This window comes from Cercospora kikuchii (genome assembly GCF_019650295.1).
Source record: "Cercospora kikuchii DNA, contig_00003, whole genome shotgun sequence".
Lineage (NCBI taxonomy): Eukaryota > Fungi > Ascomycota > Dothideomycetes > Mycosphaerellales > Mycosphaerellaceae > Cercospora > Cercospora kikuchii.
The window spans coordinates 948,236-969,775 of NW_025408584.1; the positions used below are offsets into that span (position 1 = coordinate 948,236).

Sequence of the window (21,540 nt, forward strand, 5' to 3'; positions counted from 1 at the left end):
CAATTCTCTGTATGTATTCTATATCGAAGTAACGAGATTATCCCACATCCTTATATCCATGTCCTCAATCAAGTCTACGCTTCGTCGACGTAGATATTACGCAACCACAATCTGAGAAAAGTTATTCGAAGGGAAGAAAGAGAAAACAGTGCTATTAATTTCCTTTTTCATTTCGTCTTAAGGAAACTCCAGCACTAGAGATTTGCCATGCGCCATTCAAGGCCACGGACAAACCCTTCTATGTCGTGCCAGCAGAGTAGAGATTTCTCCCAAAGGGAGGGGGTATCTTAATAGTACACAACCAAAACATAAACCACCTCGCATGTCTAATCGACAGCGCGCCTCACTCCATGCGAAAACTTTCAGGAGGGCGATTTCCCATAAACCACATCTTTCTTGTTCTTTTCTCTTGCGCCCAAACTCCATCGCTAAAACGGCCGTTCCAAACACTCTGCGCATCATCTGTTTACATTCCCTTTTATTGTATCACCGCACCAGCTTTCTGGGGTTCGAGACCATGCTATGCAGTAACAAAAGGAAATGGCGAAAATCCACAAGTCAGTCATCAGAGCCGACAAAACCCAGTCAATTAGACAAACTCCGGAATCATGCAAAAGGTACTCGTGCTGCCTAGCGCACAAGCTCGGCGATCTTGCCGGCCACAGCACTAGGATAGCCTCGCGAAAGAGCCTCGCGGACGACGTCCTTGGCAGCGTCACGATCCTCAGCGGCGAGGTAGGCACGAACCATAGCCTCATACGTGCTTGGCTCGCGGCGAGAGATGTGCACGCGATCGAAAGCAGCCTTGGCTTTCTCAATGTTCTTCTCCAGTGTCCAGCCGTGAATGAGAGCGTTCGCGATGTAGGGTGTGAAGTCCACACCACGACGAACCATGTCTTGCAACAGTGGCTCGCACTCAGCAGAGCGGTGGTTGGCGTTCAGTGATTCGAAGACGGCTTGGTACATGTTTGGCATTGGTTGTACCTTGCCATCTGCGATGACAGAATCGAAGAGAGATTTCGCGGCATCCATATCGTGCAAGACACAGCCCTTAGCGTGAATGAGGGAAGCATAGTGTACAGCGTCGGGCTGCACACCAGCGGTACGCATCTCTTCGAGAAGTGCCTCAGCGGCGGACATGTTGACTGGCTCGAGGGTCGCGTACGTGTCGATGAGGAGCTTGTACGTGTGGACAGTAGGTTGAATGCCCTTGCTGCGCATACGCTCGTAGTACGAAAGGACCTTGCTGCGATCACGCTTCGTGGTCAAGAAGAACTGCATCAGAGAATGGTAAGGGGCTGGACGTGGCTTGTAGTTGGCGCAAGCCTCCATCTCCTCGAAGATCTCTTCAGCGAACTTCTCATCGGACACACGGCAGAGAGCGTTGACGATGGTGCCGTAGGTCACCGACGTAGGGCGAATTCCCAGACTGCGCATTTCAGCAAAGTAGAAGAGGCAGTCGTCGATGCGCCGAGCCTTGCCGAGCTTGCCGATGAGTGCGTTGTACAAGAACGAAGATGGTTCAACGCCTTCAGCCTTAGCGCGGAGGAAGATCTTAACAGCTTCGCTGGCCTCGTCGAAGGTCTTGGTGTTTTCCTTCAACGTGGTGATGTAGAGTCCGAAGGTGTTGGCGGATGGCGCGAAGCCCATGTCGAGCATGTCTTGATGGTATCGGCCAGCGAGATCGCGACGACCAACATTCAAGCACGCAGCAACCATGTTGTCCAGAATCTGCTGCCAGCCGAATCGCACAACACGGTAGCGTGCATCAAAGGGAACGTCCTGCTTGGCCATCTCCAGAATGTCGCGTGCCAGGGTGAGATTGTTCTCCTTCGCAGCCGATTCGATCAACTTGCCGTACGTGAACATGCGGGGGACACGACCCACGCGGCGCATGTTGCGGAACTTGTTCAATGCTTCAGTCATGCGGCGGCCATGTGGACGCTCGAGCATGTCGTTGATCACATTGGATCCCTTCACATCGGTGCGATTGGCGTAAGGATCATATGTGTCTTCGAACGAAGCGACTGAAGGTTGGTGAGGCACGACGGGCGTGAATGGAGCAGCCGCGAAGACGGGAGTGGTTGGGTAGCGATAGTTGTTCCACAGTCTGGAAAGCCCGGCACGATCGATGTTGATAAGAGTCTTCTCAATCAAGGTCTCGGTCTCTGCCGATGGCATGATCGAGCGAGAGACAATGTTTTCGAGCAGGCAGCCAAAACGTGCCGGACTGGCAATGTCTGCCGAGTGTTCCTCGAGGATCATGCTGCTCTGTACGCGGGTCAAGAACTCGAGGTCAGCCTGGTTGAGTCGAGCGATATGTTCAGGGCCGAAGCGTGCAACTATGTGGTCCGCGACCGGTGCGACAAGGCTGCCGTTTTCCATCATCATGCGGAGAACCTCAATGCTGGTCTCAGGCAGAAGCATTGCCTGCTTGAGGGTGAAGTTGCCAATGAGCTCAATTGCCTCGTCAATGTGCTGGGAAACGTGCGCCTGCTGGCTTTCGGTGGTGGCTTCCCGAATGCGCGAGAACATGCGGCGACTCTGTCTCAAACCACGTTCAGCTTGGCCGATGCCGATAAGTGCAACAGCACGCATGGTAGTAGGCTCAATGAACGCAAGGCTGACCGGAGCAGCTTCAAGCACGCGCCAGAAGGGCTCTGCAGCCTCAACGTTTGCGTTGCGCACATGCATCGCCAGCATGGCCATGCTTGGCTCAACCAAGTCTTGTGACTGTGGTGCGAGGGTCTCGAACGCGCGGGCACCGACCTCGGGTATATTCTTGTCTGCTGCTGTTGTAGCGATCTTGGACAGAGCGCTGATGTAAGCATGGCCTGTGAGAGCGCCCGCGAGTTCGAAGGCGTCACGGAATGTCGAATCCTGGAGAGCGAGAGGCAGGAGAGCGTCGAGAGCCACGACTTCTCGCAGCTTCTCCACCTCCCGCGCGTCTGCGATGCCCGCCTGAATGCTTGCCAGGAACTTCAAGCCCCCCTTGAGTCTGTCGGCTGTGCCGTACGCTTTGATGACCGCAGCGTAGACTTGGTTGTCCAGACGCACGATGGCATTTGTGCCCTCGTTGTTCTTGATAGCCAGATCCTTGTACTCATCGTATCTCTCGACGGCATTCCGGAGATCACGTAGATCGCCAAACGCAGTGATCATTGGTGCATAGATCTCCGACTGAGGCTCCAGAGACTTCGACTCCATGTATTCGTAGACGCGAGTCATCTCCTCGATGCGTCCTTGCTCAGCGCTTGCGATCACAAGTGTGGCGCAGGCATCACTGGGCAGTGCGGCAATAGTCTCGCGGGCACGGTCGAACATCTTCAATGCAATTGAGAGAGAATTGTCCTCAACCAGCATGGAATACTCAGACTGGCTGGAACCGAACATGAATTTGCCAGGTGCATCGAGACCACCGTAGCGGGTAAGGCGTTGGTCCAGGGCCTTTCTCGATGCGAGCGATTCCAATGCACGGGTGGAAAGCATGGAGATCAGTGTGCCGTACGTTTCCGCATCAGGCACGACTTTCCTCTTCAGCATATCCGAGTACACTTCCAAAGCTCTCGGCGTCTTCAGATGCTTGTCGTGGGTGACCTCAACAGCAGCTCGGAGCAAAGCACGGTACGCGGCTTGCGATGGCTTCTGCACGCCAGCGTGCAGCATACCCTGAAAGACAGCAGGAACATCGTGAAACTTCTTCCTCTCGACCAAATCCAGTAGCTGTTCGGTGAAGGCCTCGCTCTCTGCCGATTCGACACTAGAGAAGCTATCGGTCGGTGTGAAGACTGAGGCCGGGCTGGACGATCGGGGTTCGGATGGGAGCGATTCGACCTCGACACCGTCGGGTGAGACGATTGATGGCGACTTTGCGCGGATTGTGAGTCCATCGTCCTCGGATTCCTCCTTCGACTTGGCAATCTCCTCTGCGATCTTATCGTTGACCAACGCGAGCGCAGCAGCTTCGGCCGCCTCGTCGTTCAACAGGGCCTTGGAAAAGTTGTCGAGCGCACTGGTCGTGTATGAGCGCTTCAAACTGGGCGCGACAAATTCCTCCGGCTCCTGAACCTCTTCAATGTCTGCCACCTCTTGAACCTTGCCATGGAAAATGGCCTCAGCCGGCGGCTTCCACTCGATGGTCCGCGCAAACTGGTATTGCTGCCACTCCTTCTTGCCATTTCGCTGAGCGTCTCGGTAGGCCTCGTAGTACTTTTCTAAACCCGTCTCATGGCTGACCTCGGCCTTTCCTTGGGTGGGCGCAGCGGTGCTGGCATGGCGCACACCATAGGTCTGCTTCTTGTTCTTCTCATTCTTGAAGACGCGACCAATTAAATGGTCTGCGAGAGGCGCAGCCGAAGTGTTCTGAGCAGCATAGCTGGTTTGCGACGCGGCGACGACGGTCTGGGCGTATCCGTGGGAGAGTGCTTTGAAGGCGTTGCCTGCAAGTCGCGTAATGTGGACCGTAGGCTTGACGTAAGGCATCAAGCTACTTGATGGAGGAGTCCTTCAATGCAGAAGGATGTGACTGTGTGACGGGATAGTGTCAGACTCGGCGCGCACACGTGAGATGTCTCGCGCGTCGTGGGAAACTTACAATTCGGATTAGGGAAGCACGAGACTGCAGGTTCATTTGACGACCGACGCCGTCAAACAAACGCGCTGCTATGAGCGATGGAATAGTGCTGGGCGGTGGATGGGGGATGGAAAGAGAGAAGTGGTGTGCGTGTGGGTGTGTGCCTGGCTAGAAGAGAGGGCAAATTATGAAGTGGCAGCTAGGGTCATCGACTCTCGTGAAGATCGGCTGCTGATAGCGAGGCCGAACTACTGCAACGGCACAGCGGAACGTCGAGGCAAGCTGGCCTCCCCTGCAATGGAATGGCGATGCCTGCGGGCTGGTGACGCTGCTGACGGCTCCTGCGAGAGTGCGCGAAATGCGCCGCGCGCTGTGACTCGACGGGCAAACGGTTTGTTCTCGCTGGGCCCCAAATCCGGATTGGCCTGTGTCAGGACAGCCACATCCACTGCGCTGCTCACTCGCTCTCCTCCCCGGCGACAGCCTTCGCAGCATCCGTGAAAGCCATTGTGCGCGGTCATCTGCCACCGCTCCGCCCTCGCCAGCTGCATTGCCTGCACGCGACTGGATGCTGCCCTCGCCCTCGCTCCGTCAGCGCTCAGGAACCGACGGCGCTGTGCCACGCGCGCCTCTCCGCAAAATCCTCTAGCCCCAATCCGAGTCACCTCAGGCTTCGCGAATCTTCCTCGAACACGGCAGGTCAGGTCAGGTCAGCTGGTCCTTTCTTCGCTTGCATCCACCCGCCGGCATCTCGACTCTTAACTCCATCGCCAACCTCCGCCTCCTGACGCCCGTCCTTCCACGTGCTGCCCTGCACGCCCTGTCACGGCCGATCGCACCGCCTCTTTCGGCCGGTCCGGGCAGCGCCTCCGACTGGACAACCGCCAATGGCTTCATCCAGTCCTGTGGCTGTCTCTGCCCCAGGTAAAGTGCTGCTGGCCGGCGGATATCTCGTGCTCGACCGAGCCCACACCGGTCTCGTCTTCGGCCTCGATGCTCGCATCCACGTCTTGATCGAAGACATCCCCACGAGCAAAGGCATTGTTCTCAACGAAATCATCGTCAAGTCGCCGCAGTTTCTCGACGCCATCTGGGAGTATGGCTACCGCTTGACCGAGAGAGACGGCGGCGTGCAGGTTGTTCCATTGAGAGTGTAAGTGCTTTCGACTGTCCCTTCAGTCGTGTTGCGTTTTGGTATCCTCGTCTTGTGTTGAGTTGTACTGCTGTTCTTTCCTATTTTGTCGATCGACTTGAAGATCAATGCATGTTGCTTTCCAAGTGACCAAACAAGCACTACTGCTGTACAACGTGTGGAAGACTCTCACTTACTCAACACCCACCTCACAGAGACGCAGACTTGAACCTGAACCGCAACCCATTCATTGAAACGACCATTGCCTATGCGCTGAGCTATATTACCAGCATAAGCCATCCGACAATATCTCCAGCATCCATCACGATCCTCGCTGACAATGACTACTACTCAACGCCAGCATCCATCTCAAGTGACAAGAATGGGACACGACCTCGCTTCCACAACTTCGCCCTGCCCATCTCAAAGGCTCCCAAGACTGGACTTGGCTCATCCGCTGCTCTGGTCACTTCCGTGACAGCAGCCTTGCTCACCCACTATCTCCCACGCTCCAAATTCGATGTCGCTCTAGACTCAGGCAAAAGACGACTGCACAACCTGGCCCAAGCAGCTCACTGCGCAGCGCAAGGCAAGGTTGGGTCTGGCTTTGACGTTGCCTCCGCAGTCTATGGCACAATGGTCTATCGTCGCTTCTCGCCCGCCATCCTCGCCTCACATGCCAACCCAGGCACTCCCAAGTTCGGTGCTGAGATCCGAGACATCGTCGACGAAACCTTCCATGGCCTCGAATGGGATACTGAGATTTTGAAAGACCAAGTACGTGTACCAAAGGGGTTGAGACTCGTCATGTGCGATGTCTCATGCGGGTCCAAGACCCCAGGTATGGTGAAGCAAGTTCTCGCGTGGCGCGCTGAGAAGCAGCAAGAGGCCAATGCCATCTGGAAGGATCTGGACGAGGCGAATCTAGCTCTTGCATCTGAGCTCCGAGAAGTCGCAACTTCTGGAACCGCAGACTACTCGAGACTGCAGGAGAAGTTTACCCGAATCCGACAATTAATCCGCCTGATGTCCGAAAAGAGCGGCGTACCCATTGAACCTCCTGCTCAGACCGAATTGCTGGACGCTTGCGAGAAAGTGCCTGGCGTGATCGGAGGTGTGGTTCCTGGAGCTGGTGGCTACGACGCTATATCTCTTCTGATTGAAGACAAACCCGAAACCGTCCAAGCTCTGGAGAAACTCTTCGATGGATGGGACTTCAAGGGCGAAGGCGAAGGCGGCGGTAAGGTGGGCATGTTGGGCGTTCGAGAAGAAATGGAAGGCGTCCGGCTCGAGGATCCTAAAAGTTACATTAGCGCTCTCAAAGAGCTGTAGAAAGTTCGATACCACAAAAAGCTCGTAGCTTCAACAAATATAGAGAAACTCAACGTTGAACCGGAGCCAGGTATTACCATCGCATGTCATACCGCAGTATCTGACGCTTTTCTGCTGGTCGCCAAACGCCGCCCCATGAGCTGTCGTCCTGCATGCTCGCGTTCTGGTGTATCTCTCTGCCAATGCCTAATTTTCCACAGCATCCTGTCTCTGTCTCGGTCTCATCCCTACGCTCCTACGATCTCTCCTTCTTCGCCGCCTTCGCGCTCTCTTCCTGCAATTCCTTAATACTAGCCTTGTCGGCCTTCAACTCGCCTCGATCTGCTTTAGCCTATCCACACAATATCGATTAGCCTTCATTCGACAAATCGCCATCTCATGTAGCAACGAGACGACACGAGAGGCGAGGGAAATGGTGGGCAGAACTCACAATACTCTCACTCTCACTCGCAATCGCCTCTTTCCATTCATTCTTGCCCTCTTTCTGCTCTCGCAATTGCGCTTGTTTGTGGTGTTCGATTTCGGCTTTGCGTGCTTCGGGGTCTTCGTTGCCTGTTCGGTTTCACAATGCTTAGTTCGTCTTCTAAATGGCAAAATGCCCCAGCATTGTTTCCCTCTCGAGAGCTTTCCTCGATATCAGAGCTTAACGTGTGAGGTTTTACCGACGTACCTGGCTTCGTCTCCTTCCCAGCAAACACAGCCCTTCCCGTTTGGAAGCTTCGCTTTGATGCAGCAGTTGCAGGACCAGCAGCTGTGCGGAATGCAGCAGCGGATTTGAAGAAGTTTTGTCTCATTGTTGCGGACATGGTTGTTTTCGTTTCGAAAGTTGAATCGTTTCAAGAACTTGATTCCGAAATGCGACAGCTCGTAGTATTTTTGCACGCAAGTTTCTCCAATCGAAGCTTCTCAAGATGATGCTTAGATCAAATTAGACTTTCCAGGAACGCGTCTTGGTATGAGAGTGATCTTCAATCGCAGAAGGAAGCAATCAAAGTCTCAAGAGAGAAAAAGATACAAAGTACAAACAGAGAGGAAGAAAGGCAAGAAGCTCTGTCAAGCTAGCAGCAGCAGCAGCATTCCCAATGCCGAGGCCGCTATTGGATCATTGGGGAATGGATGGGAAACGTCGTACAATGTCGTCATCATGTCTCGATGGTGATGACGGAGATGGTGTCGGCGCTTTCTTTCGTCAACTTTTCCGCTTTTGTCCAAGACTATGTACTATGCGCTAAACGAGCAGTTTACCTCTTCACTGCTTTCGAAGCTGTTACTGAAAAATCTGGATTGTACATCAAAAAACGATCGTTTCCAGGCCTCTCGTGGGCCCATGGGGTATCTATACTATCCTACATACATCAATTTTCGCAATGCGTATGTAAACATCGTGTCGATCTACAAGTTCGTCTTTCTTTCGTACAATGCAATGCCGCTTCTCCAAAACAAGAACAGAACAATCAAAAACTGCATTTCAGTTTCATGGCTCAGCACTGAATGGGCCTTGCGTAGTATTCGCCCTCTCCAGCATGGCATACGGCGCAGGCATCTTCGGAACCTTTGGATTCAGACTCTTAGGGTTGGCCACAGCGGCTCGTAGTTGCTCTCGTGCTTCCTTGTTGCCTCCACTGCTCGTCAATCTTCTCAATCCAGACCTGAGCGCCTTGAAGCTTCCTGTTCCGGCAGCTGCTGGTTTGGTGGTATATTGACTCGGCTGGTATTGCTCCTCATTTGTGTTCGCTCTGCTGATCGAGTGATCCTCGTCACCATCGGAGAAGGGCTCGACGTCTGCTTCGTTGTCAGACAGTACCTCATATTGTGGACCCAATGGTGCTTTGGTGGTCATCACTGGAGAGGTGATGCTACGATTGTGCAGGCCCGGACGCTGTGATGGTTGTCGCGCGGACTGAGCAAAAGCTGCCGGGTTCATGATAGGTGGTGGATGAGGAGCCTGGTATCGCAGCTCGGCGAACCCTGTCTGGAAGGATGTGATGCTCGCGTTTCGCTTTAGCGATCGATGCAGTATTGGCAATGCTTGCTGATCGTACAATTCTTCTCGTTCGTCGACCGGGTACCGGGCCAGGCTATGTCCGTTACTCAATGGTTGAGGCGATTCTCCATCATCGAAGAAGTCGTCAAGTGTGTCAAGCTTCTCCATCAGCTCTCCAATATTGGTCTCGGCCACTCTGGTGTCATCGGACATCATTGTTGATGTGCGACCATCGCCAAAGTAGGACTCTTGATACTCGTCCTTGTCAAATTCGATTTCTGGTGTTGGCTGTGGCTCATTGTCTTGCATGCCGTTCATGCCGGCGTAAGCCAGTGTGTAAAAGACCGCGTGCACGTTCGTCCTTGTCTGCTGTGAATGGATGGCGGGCATTGGAATCGACCAGCCAGACTCTTCTGGTATGCCGTACAAGCTCTTCGTGCTGTCGTACTCTTTTCGAGTAGCGCGACTGGAGTGCGAGCCAGCCATGCTCATCCTGAGATGTTTGTTGTCAAGCGGCGTTCCCGTCATATCGATCACGTTGTCAAGAACACCAAGTGCTTGCTGGCAGTGCTCAGTCTGCAGCAAGCGTAGAAGCGGCGAGATCAGGTCTGGTCCATGGCTGGTGATCTCCGGCTTGCGCATATCAATGTCTGGTATCATGACGTTGAGGACCTGCATCGTCTTGACCTTGAACCATGGGGTCGCATTGTTCACCATGCCGAGAAGAAACACCAAGGTGTTGAACTCCTCCGCAGGGAAGAAGGCAGTTCGAAGCGCCTGCATGCATTGGGCGAGGAAGTCGTTGCCGCTCCTGTACTTCGCTTCCACAAAGCCAGTGAGTACCCTTGCAAGGCCGACATAGTTCTGACTCTCAGCGGCGAACGCAAGTGTGTTTGCAGAATCTCTGCACGTCAGGTCGCTTTCATCCTCGAAATGGTGCAAGTACCTTGGCAGATTCGCGATCGTTGTGAACAAAAGTCGATCGTCGGGTCCCACGATGTCGCTGGATGGCAGCTTCACAAGCTTTTCCATGATCTGCAGAGAGCGAGTCATTGAGCTGCTTGAACGGACTCCTTTATAGACGAGTGCATGAACACCTTGAAAGCCTCCTTCCCACCTTTCAGGCTGGCTGCCGCGCAGAATGTTCAAAACTGCAGGATCGCTCAGGTCCATCTTCTTGAGGAGTTGGTCAAGCATGCTGAGTCCTTCTTGGAACTCGCGCTCGAAGATTGTGTCGAGACTAGCGCAAGTTGTCCAAAAGAGCTGCGGATATTGAAGCAGACTCAGCGGTTCCAGTGCCGCGATGATGCTACGAAGCGTGGTCAAGATCTCCAACGAGAAAATGAGGTAGTCGTGATTCTCATCATCAGCAATGGTGTTTGACAGACGTGCAAGCATGTCTGCCAGCATTTGCTGATCGAGAGTAGTCGAGACACAGCGGAAGACCTGGAAGCTACGGCAAGCAACGTGCCGCACAGCACAGGACGTCGCCCAGTTCATTGTGACCTTGCCCATTTCCTCGCGGATACCAGGGTATGCAATCGAGAATATGCGTACCACTTCATCCACCACGTATGCCATGGGCTCCGAGACCGCACGGCTGTCCTCTTCGCCAGCACGAATCTCGCTGTCGGTGTAAGACCAAGCAATCTTGGGATCCTGTCGGCGCACCAACTCAATGAAGTCCTCAATAGATTGCTTGTCTGGCTCGGTTGCGCCTGGATTGATCTTAGAGATGACTGTTTCGTGCATGAGGTGAACAAGAAGTTCTCTGGCTTGGTCCTGAACTATGCTGATGTGCTGGTCCCACTGGACGAGGATGACCTGCAACAATGTCGGAATCTTGTCGGCTGGTAGTTGCAGTGGGGAGACAACGAGATCGACTAGAAGAATCATGCTGAGCTGTCCAAGCGAGAGTCCGCTCTGTTTCGCGCCGCTCGGCAGGACTTGGGTCAAGTCAGCAACGTACGGAAGATGCAAGTGATGTGTCTCCATTGGTGCTTGCGTGGGCGCACGTCGCTCAGCAACCATAGTTTTGGGCGAGATTTGCATGAGCAGATATTCCACAACCCGAGCGCCTGCAGGCGTCTTGGACAGGAAGACCACGATTTGCTTGGCATAGACGACGAAGTTCTGCTCCCTCTTGTCCACACAAATGTTGATGATGAACTCGAGCACAAGCTGCACGTTGCCAGCGTAAGGACCAGTAGCAAGTGCTTGCCAGAGTGCTTGAATCTCGTTGTGCAGCGTGATTCCCGTCTTCACTGTAATCTCGAACAGGTTGACGAGCAGCATGTATGATGTTCCTGTGGGTCCACCATTAGGATCTAGTTGCAGTTCAATCGCCTGAATCCACGGCAGCATCCCGGAGACCATATTTCGCTGATGGTCGGGCTGCAGTTCATTGAAGTATGCGGAGAACTCAGAGAAGACGTGGAACGCAAGCTCAGGATGCTGGCTTGCTAAGCGTCGCGAGATTTCAAACTGTGCCAGCTTGTATACTGCCGTTGTCTTGTCAGAAACACTGATGTCCAGGTCTTGCAGCTTAGATGTCTTCTGTTGTCGCTCTTCGAGTGTGCGCAGCAACCTAACTGACTTCATTCGAATCTCGTTGTTCTCGTTTCCGAGGGTGTAAAGGCCGGCGCACAAGATCTTCCAAAATGGGATTGCGATGTTGCTACGCTCCGTGAGCACTTTCGTGACGACCTCGAAGTAGCTAGCAAGGGCTTTCGGGCTTCGAGCTACGTAGCACATGCGCATTGTTTGTGCCATCAGTGCTGATTGATCAGGGTTGTGAACAATGAGGTTCTGCAATGCTTTCCGACCGAGAGAGTGAGTTCGGTCGCTGGGTGCCTCAAAGATAGCGCTGATCCAAGAGAGCATGCGTCGAATGTCAAACTGCATCAGCACCTTGCCGTCCGCTACGAAACGAAGTGGGCCAGCACAGAGCGAGGCCATTGAGCTGAGTGCTGCTGCACTGAGCTCGGTCTTCTCCTTTTCGATAGCAGAGTTGATGATGCCTCTGCTACGCATGTCTCCCTCACGTTCCAGAATAGAACGCCGGACATTCTCCTGCTGGCGGCGCAGCTGCGACTCAATAGGCGAGAAGCCACACCAATTTTCCATAAGTGAAAAGGTTGCCTGCCTCGCTTGGAATGACATCCAGTTTGAGCCGTCCTTGAGGTTCCTAATGCACTCGTACAAGCCTTCTACGAGCAAGCAGAAGTGTGTCCTTAGTTTCTGGAACTCGAGCTCGCCCTGTATCTCTGTGTCGCTCAGGAAGATTCGAAGGTGTTTCGTGTAATCCATCATGTAGTGCATCACATACTCCTCACTAGAAATGGTTGGACTTTGCAGCAAGTGTACAGTCAAGCTCAAGAGGTGTGTGATCTCCGTTCTAAGGAAGTCGGTCCGCCTGCTTCGCCTCATACTTGTGCTGATGGTCCGTTGATGGGCAGCCATACGCTCCTTGGCCTCTTGAGTACATGCCAAAACATATGGCTGCAAAGTCTCAAGCAGGCTCTGGAATAGTGTGGCATTTGTTGCGCCTAGTCCAATGACAGCTGCATGCCGAATGGCTGCGTTCGGTACAGACAGGAATGGAACAACTCTTGAAAAGAGCTCCGAAGCTGAAGCAATTCGTTCTTGACTCGTGGCGGAAGACTTGGAGCCTTTGCGAGTATGCTGTGTTGATTGGCTCGATACTGTGAGATGAGTCGGCGAGCCGCCAATATTGGTCAAAGTCGTGCAAGCAAAGATGAGATGGATCTTCCACTGCTCGATCACCACCTCGGGAGCCGTGCTATGGAGCCGTGGGCCAGGCCTGCCATTTGAGTAGGCTTGCTCAATCACTTTTTGCCCGTCAGCTAGAGCGCCGATGGCACGATAGCTGTGAGATAGCCGCTGGCACACGAGCTCTCTCGTCAAGGCGACAGCATGCAAGCAGATTTCTGAGCTGAGTCGAATCAAGTTTGGAAACACCTTGAACCAGAGGTTCTGGTCGTGTGCCACATCACTGCTGCACAGTTCAACAAGACTGCCACTGACATTGCTCTTGCGGAGACCCTTCTGTAGACGACTTCGCTCGGCCAATGTCAGTCGTTCATCGTTGACATCGATGACTTGATGCGAGCCACCTTCCAGAATGCTTATAATGCGATTGCTAGGTTTGCCCAGAGCCGTGTCGAACTTCGTGATCAGTCGCAGCACATTCACTGCGACAGCACGAACGGCTCTCGAAGGAGAGCACAGAAAGAACAGACCGTGCGACTCCACTTCGTCGACATGTGCCAATATACCCGACAGATCCAGAGGTAGTGGCTTCGAGCCTTCGTCCTCATCGTTCGGCTCTGATGCCACTTTCCGCGTCCTTTGCTGGATATCATCGATCCAGATCTGCAGAAGCTCCACGTAGAGCTTCAGCGTATTCTCGATATGCCCTGGCCCTAAAAGACTGCCATCAGACACGGTAGAATATCGGTCATCGAAATTAAAGATGAAGCGAGCGAAGCCAATCGTGACTTGCTGCGCATATGATTGTCGTGCAATGGACTTCAGCGACTGTGCAGATGATGTTGCAATATGAGACTGTACATGCGCCGTGCCAGTGCAGAGCAGATTGACCAGAGAGTTTATTGGCAAATGCGGCGAAAGACATCGCGGTAACGCTTCAACAGCAACATGCAGCAGGTCGTAATAATGTTGCCGTAGATCAGTTGGGTTCGTGAAGTCGTCTCTCCTGTTGAACGTGAAGGCATCGGCCATCGGTGTCTTCGGCGTTGTTTGTGAAGCAAACTTTTCGTCCAGCACGGCTTGACCACCAAAGGTATTGTCGCAAATTATCGTCAAGTGGCCAAGCATTTTGCAAAATTTGACGTAGTACTCTTTTGCAATGTCATTAAGATTCGTAGTCATTACTGGTCGTGATAAACGTTCGGTCCGTCCGGCGGACACTGCAAAACCTTGCGAACGCGTCCGTCGATGAGTGATGGGTGATCTTGACGAGGGGTCCATTAATGCATCACACTCGAAGCGAACCGGAAATGGAGGCACCTCGCCCTTTTCTAGATCACTCATGATGGCCAAGAATGCTCGAATGGCAATCACTGTCTTTTCCGGGTCGAGATTCTCAATCTTCAAGTCCTTCTCAGGTCCCCAGAACAGCTCAGCATTCATGAGTGGGAAAATGATGGATCGAAAGCAAAAGTCCTGATGCTTGAACCCGATGATGCGGATGAGCTGGATGAGAGGGTCCGCGATCATTGGGTCCGTCGATATAAGCACTCTCTTACCACCTTGAAACACCAGCTTGACAATCTCTTCCAGCTTTCGCATGATGGCATTTGGCGAGTCAGCCAATCTGTAGAGGTATCGCCATGTCAATCTGCAGAGAGCTTTTAGTGCGTGCGATCGTCCTGCTCGATCTCTGGACTTTGGCTGGAAGTTCACTGCCAGGGGCAGCCATTGCGTCGCGAATTGTTCAGCGGGCGACGCGCATAATAAGACAGCCTGTAGCGGGTACACATATGGCCAGTGATCCGCTTTTGACAGCATTTGAGTGATCTTGGGCTGAATGATGGCCACAACTTCCTTCCACTTCGGATGATTGAGCTCGGTAGTTGCTGTTGCGGCTACTGGGAGCAAGAGATGTTCAAAAAGCTCCGCATAGGCGTGCTTTGTAGTCCGGCCGTGCACTTCGGCGAAGAACTTCGCGAGAAGATGAAGCATCTCACACGATTTGATCCATTCAGCCTCAGGCTGTGATCGAACCTTGAGCCATCGCATGCTTTGTACCAGCAGTGAAGTCTTGGCCGCGAGCTTGTGGTCGACCACACCTTTGAGCCCCAGTCGTTTTTGAGCTGCCTCCAGATCTCGAAGAAAGCGTTCAGCCACTTGCTCAAATCTGATCCCGCTCATTACGCCGAGCAACTGCCCTCGAATCACCCAATTAGCGCGAATAACAGAGGACGTTGCGAGCAGGTCAGGGTCAGCGCTCTGTAGCTGACCGTATATCACATCCTCCAGTCTTCCGGCGGTATTCAAAGAATTGTCCGGCCCATTGAGAGCTTTCAGCGTCGTTTGCCCAATAATCTCGATCAGTACTCGACAAAGGATGTAGATCGAAACAGTCGATCTCCGGTCTGCTGTGATGACTCTCTGCTCCATAATGCTGAGTTCTGACCCGTTGGGTGAAGTTGGGGTCGAGTATGTGCCACTGCCAATCGTCCTCTGCGTCAAGCCTGCCGCTTCTCGCATGGCTCGCAATTCAGTGTAAACACTGTTCGCTGCATCTGCCTTCTTCTTCCGCCAATGAATTACTGAATCGATTAACGAGTTCGGTTTGTGCCGATTGATGTGGCCAAGCGAGGATATAAGCTGATCAAAAGCCAGATCCGCTCCTGCGCCGCATATGTTCTCAATACGCGGCTCCGGCTCTCCGGGCTTCGGCATGCATCGTTCGATGCGTTCGTCTGCTTCCGCAATAAACGAAGTGAACAAGTGATGCAACGCATATTCGCCCACGGTCTTGGGTTCTTGTCCATTGCCACTGCCATGTGCTCTCGACTGCGATCGATTGTGCTCATTGGGCCTGTTCAAGCGGCCGCTATGCATTCTCTCTGGCCTTCGATGACCCCCGACAACGCTCTCGAAGCTCTTATTTACAGCTGCTGCATTGACCGGGCTGCTCCCATTGCTCTGCGGTCCACCAAACTGTGCAAGCTGCGACGTGGAGGGGCTCTTCTTCAGGTTTGCCGGAAACCCAAAGTCCTGGGGAGCTGATGTCGATGCGGACATGATTTTCGTCGGACTCAGAGGACTACTGTTTGCCGACGCCATCAGGCTTGGATTACGCGAGTGCTGAACGCCATGTACGATGCTCGCTTGTCGGTGATGACTATACGACACGGACGGCTTGCGATCGATTTCGATACTCTGTTTCGGTGCATGTGCCCGCGTAGATGGCCCCGCTGGTGTGAGGGCTCGCGGCGAGGCATTGCGTGAAGCAGTCGCGCTCAGTGCTCGTCCTCGTGTGACACTGGGATCGCGGGTGGAGTGCGCAGAATGCGTCGGCGTGGGAGAGGCGCTCGAATTGTTCGGCGGCGGGTAGACGAATGGAGCAGTCGGCGGCGCCACCAGCAGCGGTTCGGGTGGTGGGCTGCTACTCGGGTCGGTGTAGAGGCTCGGCGTCACTGTATTGCTGATGGGAGTGCGTCCATCTGCGGGCGAGGGCACGGCTGTAGGGACAGTGATTGTCAGTATGGGCACGTCCACGCGCATCGAAGAGGGCATTCAGCAGCGCGCCATGTACGTCGGTACTTGTGGCGGGCGTCGGGCGGTACATGTGACGACCAGCAACAAATGTTGTGTGCTGCCGTGAGAAGGCAATTTCGGGCAGAACCTACTCATTGTCCCCAGCACTCATCGCATGCCATGTAGAGGGCCTTCTGGAAGCGCTTCTTCCGCGTCTGCCTGCCTGGTAAGTCTGGCCTGCCTGGTCCGCGATGAAACTGGGAAAAGAAGTAGAAATGCGTTTCTCAGTCGCGGGGGTCCTCGCCGCCTCGAAGGTCCATCGTCCGCCAGTCGCCCGGCTCTCAACGAAGTGAAGAATGCGGAAACAAGGTGTATAGGCGGAGGGCGAACGGCGAGACGTCGTGCTGGTGGTGCTGGTGCCCCGTTGCCGCGCAATGTCGTCGTTCGGCACCTCGTCACACCTCTCCTCTGGGCCCTCTAGCGAACCGGTACCTCGCCGTACCTTGCAGCTCCGTCTGCCGCTAGACTGCAAACGGCCCAGAGTTTCAGCAGACCCTCCCAAGATTTCCAGCGAATCGTAAACTCTACAGCTCACACCAAACGACACCGGCGCCGCACCCCAAACACCACCCCCATCCAAACATCCTGCATCGCCTGATCCAAACGCCTGAAAGGGGTGCAGCACGTTGCATGACATAGGCCTGTCAAACCCGTCAAACACCTCCTAGCTGGGCACCGCGTGCAACAGGCTATCGAGGAAAAGGGCGGGAGTCCAGCCTCACGAATCAAGTTGATCCACTTACAGCCCTCCCTTCCGACAGCCATTCCCTAGCAAGACCCGTACGCACTGCGCGCAGAATACGCCGCTTATGACATGGTGGCTGCATTGCAGCATTGCGGCCCACAGCCAGGCATTTCGCAGCAACAGCTTCTGCGCTCTGCGCAACCTTTTCTGTTTCCATTTCTGTCTTCGGCTTGCCAGCCATCCGACAGCACGTGCGATACAACCACATGCGTGAGTTTGGTTCCGATGCATGGTGGCATGTTCGCAGCACTCTGATCCGCTGATGCTGACGTGACATGCTCTCTCCCACGTGTCATCCACTATTTTCTCCTCAGTGCTCTTCTTGACAAGTAGCGGTGTTCGTCGCCACGTCCAAGGCCGGTACATTCGGTTGAGAAGGCCTCAGCTTCCTCATCGCTGCGAACACATCAGGGCTACCCAGTCGAACGGCTCCGTGAATGCCGGTCCGAGGCCGAGCACCACCATGCCAACCCAAAAGCGCTTCGGGTTGCCGGAGATCGAACTGAAGAGTTCACCCGAGCTTCACCGCTGTACCGGGGTTCGTCAACGTATCCATGTTTGCTCAGAACGCGGCAGTGCAGAATGGCATTGCAGTGCAGATGTGTGATGATGTGTGATGTGTTCAAGTCAGCAGCAGGTCGGACGTGGGAGCAAAGACCACAATGTTCGTCTTCAACAGGCAGGTCGCAATCAGAGGAGCGGTGAAGAAGATGTCAGCGACAAGCAGAGATCAATACCATTGTATTTACTTTTCCATGCATTCGAGTCATGAACACTTGAATGAAACATCGCAGCAACAATTACCATTACTCTCCCGCGTCTTCATCCGTGCCATTGAATACCCGATAGTGCCCGTGAGGGCTGCAGTCTTCATGGCAGAGCCTTGCTGCCGCCGCCGATGTGAACAAACAAGAACCGATGACATGTCGTAAAGCTAAGTGTAGACAACTTCCAAGCCAGCCGGGTGGCATGACCAACACACATTGTTGATGATCATGTTGTAGATGCCACCATATTCCTCTGTTCAGATGTCCATACTGTTGATGCGAGCGAGCGACAAGAGTTGGACAGAAGCATCAGTGTGCTGTAGTAATGCAAAGGTCCGAGTGCAGAAAGTGCATGTAGTCGTAGTCATTCGTGGGATCGTGACGCCAGTCGTCTACTCGTGATAGTTTACAAGGTGCATTCGTGTCGTTGACAGTAGCGATGGGACGAAGAGTCGAGCGTGCCGGGATGCATGAGTCTTACTCTTCGGTGGATGGTGCTGCAGAGTCGACCGGGCTGTGTGCATGAGCTGTCGCTGGCGATGTGGTGGCAGGCTTCGCGTCGACAGTGGTCTCGGACGATCCAGTCTGACCTTCAGCTCCCGAAGCCACGTTTATCTGAACAAGTGGTGGCTGAGAGGCGTTGGTGTACGGCACTGCACCGAGCGGGCTACGCCCAGGTGCCTGGCGGATGGCGGACTGAGCCCAACGCTGGCCTTGGATGGGAACGGCTGGTGTGGTGCCAAGGAACTGGTCGAACTCGTTAGTGTTCTGGTTGGTGTCGTGGACCGCGGAGCCAGCGTATGGAAGACGGCCCTGGCGCCAGGCTTGTGTTGCATACTCGTATTCTGCGGATCGGAACTGACGCGCAGCTTGAGTCTGCTGCTTGAGAGACTTCTGCTCCTGGGTGTCGGCGTAGCGTATCTGGACCTGGAGTTCTTCTCCGGCAGTCTTGATGGTGTGGTTGCTGAAGGTCTTGATGACCTCCTCGCAGTCTTCCCGGCTCTCGAAGCTGTGATCAAGGTTAGTCTCAAGAGAGAGCCGAAGGACCAGCAGGACGACATACCGTGCGAAGCCAACACCACGGCCATGGCCATTCTTGTCACGTAGGATGCGTGAGGAGCAGACCTTGTGAGGTTGGAAGAGGTTGGCAAGCTCATGCTCGTTCATGGTCTTCGGGAGGTTGGACACGTAGAGGTTGGTGTTGCCCTCGTCGGAGAAGGTCTTGAGCTTTGAGTAGAAGGACTCGCGGGCGAAGCTCACTTCGTAGCCCAGGTAGTGGAAGCCACGGATGCAGTTCTCGGCGTCCTCGTAGTTGTGGTACTTGACAAAACCGAAGCTGGAACATGTCAGTCGAGCTCACCAACAACATCAAGTGTGTACAGTGTACATACCCCTTGCAGAGGCCAGTGTTCAGGTCGATGATGGACTTCGAGCTCTTGATGTCACCAAACCGGCTGCCCCAGGACTCAAGCATCTCATCTGTTGTCTCCGGCAACAAGCCGCGGATGTACACATTGGTCTCGCCGCGCTGATTCTCGAGTGCACGATCAAGCGGCTTGAGTGGCGAGGAGGGTGCTGGGATGGCACGTGGTATGGCAGGGTCACGGGTGACCAGCATCTTAATGCGTGGGGAGACTTCGCTCTGCTCGGGCTGCTTGGCAACGGGCATGCCGTACGGAGCCATCATCGATGTCGGAGATGGGGTGCTGTGGGTGAAGACACCACTGGGCGAGCGATTGATGGCGACGCCATTGCCGGCGTAGGGGTAACCGGCGTAAGAAGGGGTTGTTGGCTGGTCGTTCTCGTTCGATGAGATGGAACCGCGGCGTGGAGTGATGAGCGTTGGGACTTCGCCGGTGGCTCCAGCAGTGGTTGGTGTCCAGTTCTGCGAGAGCGGGCTATTGTCGTGCTGCTGATAGCCCCCGTAGTTGAGCTGCGGCATGTACTGCGAAGCGTGAGGAGTGTACATGCCAGGAGACTGGGTATTGGCAGCAGCAGCGAAGCCGTTCGGGTACATGTACTGTCCACCGGCGCCGTACATCGAAGCCGACATCGAGGTCGCCGTTGGGAGCCCGCCGTAGCCGTTGTTGGCCGCAGTCGACATCATGGCGTTCTTGGCCTGAGCTGCGAAGGACTGGTTGCCCATGTTCATGCCTTGGAAGCCATGAGCAAGAGCGCCCATTGGATCGGACTGTGGGTTGTGGTGCATGCCGTAAGCCTGACCTTGCTGGCCTCGATTGCCGTACTGCTGGTTGCCATAAATGTTGGCGTTGGTGTAGCCGGTCTGTTGGCGGTTGAAGTTGGTGTTCTTTTGGTCCATGGCTGCCATGTTCTTGTAGCCACGATCAGCGATTGTCTGACGACGATGCTGCTTGCCATAGAACAAGTTGTGGGTGCTGGGATGCCCGAAAGGAGTCATGTTGATTTTCGAGGAGGGCAATGGGAATGATTGGGGTGACCGATAAAGATATCTTCACGAAGCTCGACCACGGTGCAAGATGCCAACGCCAACAGAGTTGCCGCTGTCAATTGCACGTTGCACAAGGCAGGAGGTCTTACCGATGAGCTTTGGTGTGGATGGCTAGCTTCCAACGGAGTGCAGAAAGGACTGGCTGTCGAGTCTCTGTGGAAAGATCAGGTCAGCAAGTGATTGTGATGGTGATCCCGCTTCAATGAGGAGACTCAAAGCAACCGCCGTCCACAAGGCGGGCTGTTGAGGGTGAAGTGGGGTGTCCTGGTCTCGACATACCTGAACGAGCGGGTGCTGTTTGAGGGTGCTGGTGCCGTTCAGGCGGACTGGCGAGTGGAGGCAGCAAGGAGGGGTGGTCGAGTCGCTAAGCTAGCAGAGGCGGTAATGTCAACGGCGAATGCACGAAAGAAAAAGAGCAGATCTGTCGGTGTGTAAGAACTGGGTGCACTTGGTGGTGGATGAAGAGGAGAGGAGACGAGAGTGGAGGGAAGATGTGGGAGGTGTTGATTGAGGAGGGAAGACCAGCGTCGGTCTTGCCGCAGTCGAAGTGGTGGAGGAAGGTGCGGTATGGGAGGAGGAGCGTACCTAGTCCGTGTATTCGGCAAGCCCGTTAGCCACCGCGGCGGCAGGTAGTAATGCAGTTGACGATGCCGAAGGAAAGAATTTGGTGCTCGGCGTGTCGAACTGGCAGTCAACCCACGCGTGCCGGTCCGAGAGTCGAAATTCGCGGGAGGAAGTCGATGTCGAAGTGAAGACGGGACGGATCAGGTTTCGACTGTACACGACGAGCTGCTTCTCAAGACTCACGCGCGGCTTTCGTTCCTTCAACCAGTGCTAAAGATGCGGCGGATCCTGTCTGGAGTTCCGGGTTGTCAGTCTGACGAAAGATACGCACAATGGCAGGAGTGGCGAATTGGAGGATCGATGCTATAGACTCCTCGGAGGATGATGGCGATGATGATGTACGCGGAAAAGGCTTGTGGAATATGTGCCGGTAGCAGAGAGGCCTGGGCAGTTTAATCACTGCTGCTGCTGACCTGTCACACGTATGCAAGCCCTCCCGCCTTTGTTCTGTAGTTCACGTTACACCAGAAGCCGCTGCTGCACAACGCTTCAAGCTCCAGCAAAACGCCACAAACGCTGGTAGCGGTGTTTGTGAATCGCCAGACAGCGCACATGAACCCTCGAGATGAGTATGATCGCTGCCATCTGTCGCCCGCAATCCA

At 54.3% G+C, this 21,540-nt stretch overlaps 5 protein-coding genes across 5 annotated transcripts; 1 reads left to right on the forward strand and 4 right to left on the reverse strand.

The window, feature by feature from the left end:
• Window positions 1-630: 630 nt before the first annotated feature.
• CKM354_000477400 (uncharacterized protein) lies at window positions 631-4,482 on the reverse strand (the record flags this gene model as incomplete). The annotated part of the gene is made up of 1 exon (XM_044800023.1): window positions 631-4,482. The coding sequence occupies one exon, from the start codon at window positions 4,480-4,482 to the stop codon at window positions 631-633; it is 3,852 nt and encodes a 1,283-aa protein (XP_044655958.1).
• Window positions 4,483-5,460: 978 nt separating this feature from the next.
• CKM354_000477500 (phosphomevalonate kinase) lies at window positions 5,461-7,037 on the forward strand (the record flags this gene model as incomplete). Its single annotated transcript, XM_044800024.1, has 2 exons — window positions 5,461-5,726; window positions 5,921-7,037. 2 exons carry the CDS (start codon window positions 5,461-5,463, stop codon window positions 7,035-7,037), a joined length of 1,383 nt encoding a protein of 460 aa, XP_044655959.1.
• Window positions 7,038-7,272: 235 nt separating this feature from the next.
• CKM354_000477600 (uncharacterized protein) lies at window positions 7,273-7,843 on the reverse strand (the record flags this gene model as incomplete). Its single annotated transcript, XM_044800025.1, has 3 exons — window positions 7,273-7,368; window positions 7,468-7,589; window positions 7,708-7,843. The coding sequence occupies 3 exons, from the start codon at window positions 7,841-7,843 to the stop codon at window positions 7,273-7,275; spliced, it is 354 nt and encodes a 117-aa protein (XP_044655960.1).
• Window positions 7,844-8,511: 668 nt separating this feature from the next.
• CKM354_000477700 (uncharacterized protein) lies at window positions 8,512-16,299 on the reverse strand (the record flags this gene model as incomplete). The annotated part of the gene is made up of 1 exon (XM_044800026.1): window positions 8,512-16,299. One exon carries the CDS (start codon window positions 16,297-16,299, stop codon window positions 8,512-8,514), a length of 7,788 nt encoding a protein of 2,595 aa, XP_044655961.1.
• Window positions 16,300-18,321: 2,022 nt separating this feature from the next.
• Window positions 18,322-20,263, reverse strand: CKM354_000477800 (uncharacterized protein; the record flags this gene model as incomplete). Its single annotated transcript, XM_044800027.1, has 3 exons — window positions 18,322-18,853; window positions 18,908-19,180; window positions 19,236-20,263. The coding sequence occupies 3 exons, from the start codon at window positions 20,261-20,263 to the stop codon at window positions 18,322-18,324; spliced, it is 1,833 nt and encodes a 610-aa protein (XP_044655962.1).
• Between the last annotated feature and the right edge of the window lie 1,277 nt (window positions 20,264-21,540).